Below are 12,693 nucleotides of genomic sequence, written 5' to 3'. Positions count from 1 at the left end.
CTTGTGGTTTGTGTGTTTGTGTGTGTGTGTGTGTGTGTGAGACAAAAAGGCTGAGACAGAGCAATGGAGAAAATGATCAGGGAGGCTGTGGGCGTGGCTGATGAGTGTGTGATGATGGCTGACAGAGCCCATCCCCTCATGGAAACACCACCGGGGATGGTTGTGAAAAGAGGGGAGTCCAATGGCTGGTCCAACATGGTGCACTTGATCTCCTCTTCCATGCAACTCCTCTCTCTTTCCTGACCATGTCTGTCCTCTGTCCTCCTTGGATTTGATATTGGGCCCTAAAATAGCACTGTTAATCTTGGCAGGAGTGAATGGTTCTTGGTAAGCCTTCTGCATCTCTGTCTTCTGCGAGTCTGATACTTTCTTACCATTTCTTTTGCCTTCTATGGAGTCCACTGCTGGCAGTGGGTGGCCTGGTTGGCTATGGCTCTCCTTGGACATGCCAGCCAACATCCAGAAAAAGCTTGGGTTTAAGTGAACTAAAGAGCTTTTCATTGTCCAAACCAGGAAACACATTGACTCAACTCTGACCAATGCATTGACAATGGGGAGCTGCCAGTCCAATTTAATTTTCTCGCTCTCACTGCCTTGGGCTTTTGGACTTACGGGACCAGAAGACCATTTTGTGAAGGCATGAGCCCATGAGGTGTTTGAAATTTAGTTCTGGAGAGGAAACTCTTGAAGCGTGACTCTTGTATTGACTAACTGATGTAATCAGGTTGCAGACAATTCTCGCCAAAAAAAGATGTCTCCATTTCTGAAATGGAAAACAAGCCATTTTCTGTGAGGATTCTACTGACCTTTAAGAAAAGAGCGTCCCTGAGAAATGAAATATTACTTCTGTCTGAGGTTTTAAGAAAGTAATAAAAATGCTGCCTTGTGGGGAGGCAACACCATGGAAGGCACGGCAGTTTCCTAGAACTAATTTGGGATACGAAGTTGACAGAAGGCAAAGGCAGGAAAAGAATTCAGACTGGCCCACTCTAGGCCTTTGGCCCTTTTTGCTTAAAAAAACCAACAAATTCATCTTCCTTTCTTGAGGTTATGGAAAGATATCCTCCAGTTTTTAGAACCTGCTCTTCACAGTGTATCCTGTAAGTCGATTCCCACCCTCTCCCTTCCCAAGCAACTTCATCTTCCTAAATGGCCTCCCGAATTTGGCTCTCAAATGGCTGGTGGATGGTTAAAGCCCCAAGATCTCCTCACGCATCAGCATTTCTCCCAGGCCAGAGCCATTGTTTTGATAATACGCATAGTCTCAAGTTATACAGTTGTGTTATTAACCCCGAGGGCAACAGGAGGGAATGGTTAGGAGTTGGGTAATTAGTGTGGTTGTGAAAGCCAGACAAATCAGGAGGCAGAACTGAGCTGTCAAAACTGAACATCTGATGAAATTCAGAATTAATTTGGAGAAGTCTCCGTTGCCATAGCGACCAATCCCCACTCTCCTTTGAAATGGAAAATAAACAGAAAACAAGAAAAAACAATTCTAGTTGGTGTCTGGGAAGAAGGCCCTTCTGTGGAACAGTAGAAGAAAGCGAGGAGATAGTTTAGAATACTCGTTTAGAATACTCTGAAACAATGGTAACACGCTCTCCTGCAAACACAGCCCAAGCCCTTTGACATGGGTCAGTTCCCCGCCTGCTTTCTCTAGGAATCTTTTCAGGCCCGTTCAAGTGACCTCACTCATCAGTCTGATCATCGGGGTACATAAAGCCGATATGGTATAGGTGAAGTCTTGATTTATTGGTGAAGTATTAGTTTTATTCAACTGGATAGCAACTCTGGAGGACAAAGACTATGCCTTGTACTTAGGTTTGCATTCTTTTAAACACATAACAACACGCTCAGAAATATGTGTCAGGCTGATAAAAGAGCATTTTTAGAAGAGATAGCGATGCTGGTTCTCTTTTGTGAAGGAGAATCTTTACTGAGTATGATGTAAGGAGAGTCCAATAATTGGCTCTTGGTGTATAAAAATGCAACTGATATCTGAATATTAATATCCTATCCTGCTACACTACTGAGTGTTACATAACGTGGTGGGGAGTCTGTGGCAAGAACATAAGCTTTTGAGTCACAGAGATTTGGGATCAGATCCAGCAAGGATCTGCCCAACAGAAATGCATACAGATGAGCGTCAGCAATCATGTATAAGAATGTTCGCAGCGACACTGCTCATATGGACTCCCGCATGGGAACAATGCAAATGTCTGTATCAGCTGTAGAATGGATAACTAAATCATGATGCATTCACAACATGGAGAACTCTGCAAGCAACGGGTGTGAACAGGCTTTGACTTCGTGGAGCAGCATGGATTATTCTTACAAATAGAATGCTGAGGAATGAAGCCAGACACAAAAGAATAGGTACCACATGATTTCATTTTTAGAAAACTTGAAATGCCAAACTAATCTGTGCTCTTGGCTTATATTTATGATATTCATAATATTGATGCAGATATGTGCACACACACGAGCACACGCACTTGGGGAGATGGGTAGTGACAGAAAGAGGCTCTGGGGGTGTGGGTGGGATGTTTGCAGGGTGCTGGCCATGTTGTTTCTTGACCTGAATGCCGATTCCCTATGTATGAAGTAGGAATAACATTAATACGTATCTCATAGGAGTGTTAGTATTAACTGTGAGAATCCAGGGCATGAGGTAATGGTTCAATAAACGTTAGCTATTGTTATTCTGAATAAGCCTTCCAGGGAGGCTCTTGGGGAGAAGAGTCCTGGACTATTTCATAGGTCCAGGATCCTGGATGCTACCCTGTCCTTTGTTCCATGTATTTATCGTTCTTGCGATGTCTGGTTGCTTGTGTCTGACTCCTCCTCCACAGAGCTCCCTGGGGCCGTAAGGCCCCTGTGTTATATTCAAGGCCGGCTTCTTTCTCTTCTATTTTTTTTTTTAATTACCTTTATTGATTTCAGAGAGGAAGGGAGAGGGAGAGGGAGAGGGAGAGAGAGATAGAAGCATCAATGGTAAGAGAGCATCATTGATCCGCTGCCTCCTGCAGGCCCATTCCCCTGCCCCTCCGACCCCCACCCCACCTCACACCCCATTGAGCCTGCAATCCAGACATATATCCTGACCCCTGACCCGGAATCAAAAAGTGATCTCCTGGTTCATAAGTCGCTGCTCAACCACAGAGCCCACCTCTTCTCTTAATCCCTGGCCCCCTGGTAGTTTCTGCTCCCCTTTCTGCCCTCATTCACTTTCCCTTCTCCAGAGCCAGCCTTTCCTCCCCTTCTTAACCTGGTAAAGACTTCCTTTAGTGTCCCCCGTGTCGTCCACATAGTGGGCGCTTCATAAAAATGTGTTGTGCTAAAACCCAGATCTTCAGCACATGGACGCGGGCCCAGCGCTGTGGGCTGACTCCAGCCGAGCTAGGTTTCTATTCAGGGCTTTGATTTTCCTGGTGGGCCTGGCATGTCAGGGGCCATAGTTTTCCTTACCACTCTGGAGCCACCGGGCTTCTGGGTAAAACTGTCTGGCCAAGAGACACAGGCTTTCATTTTTCAGAAAGGAAACCCTTCCCAACTGGTGGAAAATAAGCCCTTGCTTAGTGACTAATAACATAAACACAGACAAGATTTCTGGGCTTATAAATAACCAGCTGTAAGGGTGCCCAAGGGAAGCAGCCCTTTTTGCCATAAGAATGGCCAAGAGCGGTCCTGTCACCTCACTGATAGTGGCCTGGCTGCGGGCAAGGAGCCTCGGGCCGTGGGCTGCGGAAGCCAGTCATTCTTTAGAGCAGATTCCCAAGGCCTCGCTCTCATACATTGTAAATCCTGGAAAAAGTAATAGTTGATCCCTAAGGTTCTTTTTGCTTGAAAACCCTCTGCTTCTGCGGCAGCCACAGCATGTTTTAAAGAGCTCTGTTGGCGGGGAGAGGCCAGTCATAGGGCTTTGTTTTGCCAGAAGCTGCCTAAGAGGCAGATGAAGTAATTAGGAGAGTAACTCCTATCTGCTGAGCCCTGGCCGAGGCACTGCACAGAGGATGCTGGCCCCGGCAGCTCACGGAATCCCACGTCACTGTGTGAGGAAGTCGTTAACCTTGCTCGGCCGATGAGGAAACCGAGGGTCAGGGGGTTTAGTGCATGTGAATAACGGTAGAGTGAATAATAGTGCAGAGCATGGAGTGTGTAGTCAGACCACGGGCTCGGGCCTGCCTTGGCCTCGTCCGAGCTCTGTGGCCATGGCAGTTACTAACTTCTCTACATCCAGGATTTTTCATCTGTTACATGAGGGATACACATAGGACCAAGGCCATAGGGCATAATTCATGCAGAATGCTGTTAGGCCAGTGCCTGTACATGGTAGACCTTCACTGAGGAGAGACCTTCCTTCAAGGAGCTGCACGAATGGACACCACGTTGCCTTCTTGATGAAGCATTGATGCTTTGAGTCTAGAATGGTTGTTTGCCTTTAGCTAATCTGGAGTTATAGGGAGGCCCATGACCACGAGACTCCAGCTGTTTCCAGGGCTGAGGGTAGGGTTCCAGAGCCAGCCAGGCCTGGCCACTTGGACATTTCTTTCACCTGGCTGTCCCCCTGCCCCGCCTGCAGCAGTGAGGGGCTGATTTTATCAGTTGAGTACCATCTCATTCATCCAGTGTTTTCCACACTGGCTCCTGGTTAGTTCCTCTGGCTTATAATAAGAATACTGAAATGGCCAAATCCACCTGCAAAACTCTTGAGTTAAAGAAAACAGACTCTCCGAGGGCCATCAGATATTAACCGTTTCCAAATAGGTTGCCTCAGTTTGACTGCGGAGCCCCATTTTCCTCAGAATAGCTTGCAGTGCTCCATGGAACATGCATTTGGAACTGTTCCCCAACCCCCTCCAAATGCAGCCAGCAGCCGGGCGAGAGTGAGCTGTGGGAAATCAGAGAGGATGGGAACCTGGGACAGGTGGGCAGGATTGGGATATACTTTAGGACCAGCGGGACTTACTGCTGCAATCTGCTTAGTAAAATACGTGGCATATTGAAGTGTGTTGAACTGAACTGCGATTATGTCTCCTTGATACCATGTCAGCCCGTTGGGAAGGGAAGAAGCCAGTGGCTGAGGCCTCCCTTTGGTTTGCATGGGGCACTGACCCACACCTGATAGACACTGCAGGGACTGCTGGCTTTGACCTTTAGTCTTTGGCATCAGACTCTTCGGGGTGTGAGGCACCTTGTTTCTTTCCCTGTTGAAGTGATTTCCTTCTCCCTCCCTCCCCCCACCCCTTGCAGAATGAGGAAAACCTCTTCCCGCTTTTGGGAATATCACTCTCTCATTGTTGGAGCCCGAGCCAGGCATCCTGAGGCGGCTTTTCCCGTTCCCAAAGTTTATTGTTAATGAAAAGTGCACACCAGGCTGAAATCCCTGGCAACGGCTGGAGCCGCAGGGTACACCGAGGCCAGCACATGCAGGAGCAGCCAATTTTATCTGGCTGTTCTTGTTCTCCTCTCCTCCTCTTCTCTGCCCTCCTCCTTCCCCCTTAGTTTTATCAGAGAGGTTTGGCTGGACTTGAAGGAGCCAAAAAGGAACGGGAGGGGGTCTGAGTTTCTAGCAGCAGTGACAAGGTGTGGGAGGACAGGGGACCCAGGCCTGGGCACCTTCCAGTTTAACTCAGTCCTCAGTGTGTGTGTGTGTGTGTGTGTGTGTGTGTGTGTGTGTGTTTGTGTAGTAAGCCCTTAGGTTCCAATAATAATACCAATTGTAATAGCTAACCTTGAGTGCATGCCGTAAGGATAGGCCTTGTTCTAAGCATTTAGCATACCTCACATCAATGAACTCTCCCAGCAGTTCTAAGAAGTACATCCTAATATTATGCACATTTTATAGTTGACTCAGAGAGGACAAGCAACTTCCCCAGAGTCACACAGCAAGTAAAAGGGAGATCCAGGAATCCTACTTGCCAGTGTCTGGTTTCAAAACTATACTTTTTTTTTTTTTTTGTCTCAAAGCTCAGGCAGGCAGAGGCACTGGATATATAAACTAGCAAATAAATTCATGCAGTTTGAAAGTCCTATGATTGCAAGTACAGTAAAAAATGAGGAGGGCAAAGTGGAAGCCATATTTGAGTTCATTCTCAACTGATGAGTTACAAGAGCATGGAGGTGAGAAACATGTGTGTATGCATGTGGGTGTGTGCTTGTGGTGTGTGTGTGTGTGTGTGTGTGTGTGTGTGTGAGAAAGAGAGAGAGAGAGAGAGACAGCAAGGAGTTCTGCATGGATGGACATTGGACATACAGTGTCTTACTGGGATTGGTAGAAGCTGGTGAGATGGAGGAAGGCAATCAGAGGTCTTTCAGGGAGGGTGTTGGGTAGCCTACAAAGGTGTGTTTTTATTTTATTTTTTATTTTTATAACATATATCTTGGGTGTGAAGGATTTAAAAAACAATTATTATTTTGTCTTTGTTCAATGGGCATTTTATGTGAAAGCCCAAATATGAAACAGCAGTGCTGGTTGAGGCAGTGCCGAGGACCAGAGCCTATCCTTTGAGGCCTCCCCGAGCCTGGTGCCCGGGCATCTGCCTGGAACTCCAGGAACTCAGACGCACAGAGTTTTGAACATTTCACTGTTTGAGAATATCAGGGTTTGGAGAGAGAAGCACTTAATGATAGGTAATTATTTACTTATATGTGATTGTGCAGAATGCCCTTATGAAGGTTTGAATTCACTCATTTAATAAATATTAATTGAGCCCCCAGGTGCTGGGGATACATTAGAGAATGAACTGGAACCACCCTCATTTGCAGTCTGATGGAGGAGACAAAATAAACAAATATACAGAATTGTTGTGTGATAAGCTTAAGTAAGGGTCCACAGGATCATATACCACATGTGTCAAACACAAGGCCCGCGGGCCAAATCCAGCCCGCCAGGCCTTGCAATGTGGCCCGCACCGCGCTGTCATCACTGCACTCCGCTGTCAGTTTATGACATTGTCAGTTTATGACTGTTCAGTAAACCATTCGGCCCGCGATTTAGGCTGGATTTTAGATTTTGGCCCCTTCTCTGATTGAGTTCGACACCCCTAATATAGGCCCTGGTGAGCCACATTGGAAACTTATGGGCTTTCTTTTGAGTGAGATGGAAAGTCTGGAAGGTCTTAAGCAAAGAGATGACAATATCGGTCACCAACTGTGGGTCAGAGGAGCTTATGAGGTCCTGGTAGCTACTGTGATGATATAGCCCTCTTGGCTAGAAAACTCGCCCAACCCTTCGTGATGTAGAATTGCCCGGCAGCTGTCTGCCCCACCCCTCGCTCAGCGACATCTCTGATGTCCCAGACTGAGTGAGATTGTTGGATTAACAGGGTGTTTGTATATTGCTGCTCCCCCCCCCCCCCCACAGTGTTTGAGAACAAAGATAAGATTGTGATCATCATGGAATACGCCAGCAAAGGGGAGCTGTATGATTTCATCAGCGAGCGGAGACGCCTCAGCGAGAGGGAGACCAGACACTTCTTCCGGCAGATCGTCTCGGCCGTTCACTATTGTCACAAGGTACCGGCGGCAGAGCTTTGGCCACGGGTGGTGTCGATGGCGTCACATGTTTTTTGTTTTTTGTTTTTTGTTTTTTTTGTGTGTGTGTGTGTATGTTTTCACATTTAAGGGTAATGTCTGTTCATTATAGTACTCATGGAGAATTTACAAAATGAAAAGAAGAAAATGACCCCCATCCATACATAATTCCAGAATCCAGCAATAACTCCTTGTTGACATTTTTGTTTTTTTCTAATCTCCTTCCTCCTACTTTCAACATTGTTTTTTTTATTTGAATTTTTTATTTAGAATAATTTTAGATTTACAGTAGAGTTTCCCAATAGTACAGAGAGTTCCCATATACCCCTGATTCAGCTGACCCTGTGGTAACGTCTTACCGCAGTGGTCGGCAAACTCATTCGTCAACAGAGCCAACTATCAACAGGACGATTGAGATTTCATTTGAGAGCCACAATTTTTTAAACTTAAACTTCTCCTAATGCCACTTCTTTAAAATAGACTCATCCTGGCCGTGCTATTTTGTGGAAGAGCCACACTCAAGGGGCCAAAGAACCGCAGTTTGCTGACCATGCATATAGACCAACAGCCTATTGGCTGATGACTCTTTTCACCTGTTGGTGGGCTGGCTGCTTGTCACTGCAGCTCAGCTTCCTGCCTTCCCAGAGTTGACCTGAATGGGTAGGTCATCCAGTGTGGCAGCGACCTGCCGACCTGCTATGGTGAACCCAGTGGTTATGGTCTCTTCACCCTTCACCTGCATTGAGTCCCGCCAAGTTGAAGGGGACTTTGAAAACCTTCCCTCCCAGCTGCTTAGGAAACACCCATGGTAGCAACTTTGTTATCAGAACAGATAGAACAGATAGAACCAGGCTTCTTTCCAGCATAGAGGAGGCAGGCAGGCAGACAGACAGACAGACACGCACGGTCTGGGAGCCCTGTGTTCTGAGTCCCCAGCAGAGAAGTCTGCTTCTTCCCTGGGAATCACATCACAGACAGACACGGTTTGCCGCCGCCTGGGACTGCGCTGCTTTCACACAGTGGAATGACATTCCGACAAAGGATCCCCCTGCTGTTTTACAGGCTCTGGGGGAGAACAGATTCCAGTCATTTTTCCCTTAACCACACAGCAAGTGACTAATGCTCTGCTGTCCCGGGCTCTGGCGGGAGCTGCATGACAGGGAGAGCGGCCCTGAAGGAGGGAGGGAAGACCACCGGGCTGGTGCATCTTTCATCTGTCAGATGCTCCCCTTTGCTGTGCCTCTGCCGCTCTCTCTCTCTCTCTCTCTCTCTCTCTCTCTCTCTCTCTCTCTCTCTCTCTCTCTCTCTCTCTCTCTCTCTTCCCTCTTTCTCTCTCTCTCTCATCCCATCCACTCCCATTCAATTCCCCGCCTGTCTTCTCATTTCAGAACGGTGTGGTCCACCGGGACTTGAAGCTGGAAAATATACTGCTCGATGACAACTGCAATATTAAGGTAAACCTCTTGCCTCCATGATGGATATGCAGGGCCTGGGGGTGGCATCCGGTGGGGGTTTGAGCTGCTCCGAACTACAGCTTAGGAATAAGGTGGCCACTTCCTTCCCCAGCAGGCGGGCGGGGAGCGTCACTGGGCTTGCGTCCTCCATTCAAACTCCGTAAGCCATTTTCCCATGTTCAACTACACGCCAGACATTCGTCTTCATGCTGGGATAACTAGGTGACTACAATACAGTCTCTGTCTTAGGCAAGTTCATGGTCTGCAATCATTACAGTCATTGCCATAAAAATGTTTAGTACAATAACACTTACGTTATGTATTTCAAGTTATCTGTGTCTGATAGCATTTAAATTCGATCTCTACAGGAACCCTAGGTTGGCAAACCGAGACTCGAGAGCCACATGCGGCTCTTTGGCCCCTTGAGTGTGGCTCTTCCACAAAATACCACATGCATGCACACACACACACACATGCATATAGTGCGATTGAAACTTCGTGGCCCATCCACAGAAATCGGTTTTCGGCCTGGGCGAGTCTATTTTGAAGAAGTGGTTCTAATGCCGAGCCACACTCTCAAGGGGCCAAAGAGCCGCATGTGGCTCTCGAGCTGTGGTTTGCCGACCATTGCCCTAGAAGATAGGTCCTCTTGTTCACATCATTTCCTAGCTAGGGACCTTGCGACACAGAGACGTTAAGTCACTTACCCAAGGCCACACAGTAGCAGGTAGTGGAGTTGGGATTTGAGCCCATGTCTTTCTGACGCGTGAGCCCTCGTTCGAACCACTGTGCTCGGTTTGCCAGCAGGGCCCCGAGTTACCTTAGAGCTGGGACCCTTTCTCTGCCACTTTCTGCCACTTCCCTCCCTCCCACCCCTGAGACCTGCCTGGGACTGGGCAGCTGATTGAAAGGGAGGTGGTGCTCACTGTTGGGAAGGAGCAGCCCGTCCGGTGATGGAGTTTACTTTCACGGAGAGTATTATTGCTGGCTGCTGCTGGAGCTGGAGAAAGTGCTCCTGGCCAGTAGGGTTCAAGTGCCTCCTGCAGAGCACTCGGGACGTCCCTTTGATCACATCGGCAACATAAGCAAATACGGTTTCAAAATAAACGGAGCTCGCTGCGTGGGTTTCATTATGAAATGGCCTCGGTCCTCCTGGCACCGGGGGATCCCTCTAATTAGCCGCTGGTGACGTGAGTGCCTCCTCCCTCGTCCCAGGACCAAGCCTGGGAATGACCTTGCGTCGCCCCCTTTTGTTGTTGAAGTTGCTCTGAGTTGAGGAGGGGTATCACGGGGGACTCTTTCCTTGCTTGGAAGGATGGAGCTGCTTTGGCATCGGACCACCGTTTAGTCACCATCATCCTTCGAGAGGCTCCTGGAAGCCACATCCGGTGACATCTTGTGTTTGCGAGGGGTTGACTGTGGTCACAGAGTTCTGCGTAGTCCTTAGAATGAGGAGGAACGAGTTGGTCAGAGCAGCTTTCCTCTAGGAACAGGAAGTGAAATCTCCGATTCTGGCCGAGTGGCTGGAGAATTCCAGCAGGAGGCTAGATGCAGAGTTAGAACACTCCGTCCCGGGTGGCTTACTAGTTCCTTGACATTGGGCAATGCGCTTCACAGCCTGTGAACTAGAAAATGCGGTAACAGCCGTGCCCACAGGCTTGTTCTGAGGAGTAAACGAGATAGTTTGTGTTTAGCTTTATACACTGCTGAGCACTGGGTAGTGAGGCCAGGGAAGAGCGGTGGCTTTGGAGTTGGCTCGCCTGGCTTTTGAATGGCAGCTCTGCCTGTTACCAATGGCAGCGTTTTGGGTAAATGACTTGCCTGCCTAAATCTCAGTTTCCTTATTTGTCCACTGGGGTTGCCAGGCCACCTCTGATGATTGCTGTGGATTTGTTCACTTTTTCACTCGGTGTTTCCAGAGCAGTGACTGTGTGCCATGCCTCTTCCCAGTCTGGCAATGACAGACATGAGGATTTTAGACAGTATAGAGTCAAAGCACTTAGCACTTCACGCTTCATGTCCAAGGTGCCTCCTTACATGGGTGGCCACCGGGAGGAAACCGGACAGGACACCAGTTGCTTTGAAGGTACTGGTGGACTGGCCACGGTGAGAGAATTGGGTTCTGGTTTGAGAGACACATTCTGAGGGTTTGTGTCATCCACCCTGTTAACTTCCTCTGCAGATTCTTCCTCCCACCTGCCCCCAGAGCTCTCCAAACTAAATGTAGTCTTACAAGGCCTGGAATGTGAGCCTCTCACTTGGGGGTTGGGTTCTGTAGTACAGGGTGACCTCTTGCTCCCATGATGTAGTCCCAGCAGTGATAAGGCACATAGCTTCCTAGGGAGTCATAGACTTGCCCAGAGGAAAAGAATGGTTAGAATTCTGAATGCAGCTGAGCTGGGAACAATAGGCAGGAGCCCCGGAGAATGGCTCATTGGCATAAGCAATAGTGCCATGGCGTTGGGCCTCCCACTTCCCGGGACACAGTCCTTCAATCTAGGATCCCTGTCCATGAGTGGGGAAATAGCAGATATAGCACATTATAGAAATTAAGGTTTGGGCCATATCTTATGCTTTAGGATTCTTAAAAAAAAAAAAAAATATATATATATATATATATATATATATATATATATATATATATATATATATATAATTGATTTCAGAGAGGAAGGGAGAGAGAGATAGAGACATCAATAATGAGAGAGAATCATTGGCTGGCTGCTTCCTGCACACCTCCCCCTACTAGGGATCGAACTGGCAACTCAGGCATGTACCCTGTCCAGGATCCAACCATGATCTCCTGGTTCATAGGTTGATGCTCAACCACTGAGCCACATCAGTTGGGCTAAGATTCTTAATCCTTAAGATTTTTTTGTTTTGTTTCTGGTATCTACTAATGAAGAAAACAACACACACCTCCCGAACAGAAACAAAACCTTCCCATTCTCTGCTATGAATCCTTCCTTCTGCTTATTCAAGGAAAGCTGCTAGGATCTGAGACCTCTAAAGCGTGAAAGAAACTTGAGGGTCATTTCCAAACCCTTTGTTTTAATGATTGTGGTCCAGAAAGTCTGAGTGATGTGCCCAGGATCAGGCGCAGTGAATCAGTGCAGATGAAATGCCTGTGTCTTTGTTGCCCTAGCGTGTGGCACAGTGCCTGTCACACAGTAGGTGCTCTTCAGCTGTTTGATTGGAGTGAAGGGATGACAGCCAGGATTAGAATTCAAATGTTTGACTTCCAGACAAATTTTCTTTTCATCATCTCACACCCACTTCCAAGGTTTTTTAAAAAAATGTGTTTCAGCTGGTGTTGATTTGTCTCCGGCTGGATAGGCTCAGCTCTTCCCCAAGTCAGCATTTTGCTGAAAACATATTTATAAAAGGGCACTTGTGATAAAGGCGGCAGGCACAGACACATGGCTGCAAGCTGGGCTCCAAGTTCAAGAGAGCCCATGCCATCGGTATCTGGACAAGGGGACCATTGACACGGATGGCCTCTTACCCACCAATGGGACACGAGCAGCGAGATGCTTCTCGGTGCCCCCTCCCGTGTCTCTCTAACTGTGGGTGCATCTTCCCAATTCTGAGGGCAGAGGGCCATTGCCCAGGAAGACTAGGAAAATGCTACCGGTTGAAACATGTCACATGTCATGCCATTTCAGTGGGAGCCACGCAGCTGCTCCCCGTCCCTTCCCTGCCT

General features: G+C 47.9%; 1 protein-coding gene across 1 annotated transcript in view; it reads left to right on the top strand.

Annotated features, from left to right (window-relative positions):
• NUAK1 (NUAK family kinase 1) overlaps nt 1-12,693 on the top strand; it is a 70,896-nt gene that overhangs the window by 39,995 nt on the left and 18,208 nt on the right. Inside the window, exons 3-4 of the mRNA XM_084880119.1 lie at nt 7,367-7,518; nt 8,925-8,990. Coding sequence (XP_084736245.1) covers nt 7,367-7,518; nt 8,925-8,990 — 218 coding nt within the window. The remainder of the gene's footprint in view (nt 1-7,366; nt 7,519-8,924; nt 8,991-12,693) is intronic.

Source organism: Pipistrellus hanaki, assembly GCF_964339955.1.
Source record: "Pipistrellus hanaki genome assembly, chromosome: 3".
Lineage (NCBI taxonomy): Eukaryota > Metazoa > Chordata > Mammalia > Chiroptera > Vespertilionidae > Pipistrellus > Pipistrellus hanaki.
The sequence above is the reverse complement of the archived record's forward strand: the minus strand, read 5'-3'. Positions and strand labels throughout refer to the sequence as shown.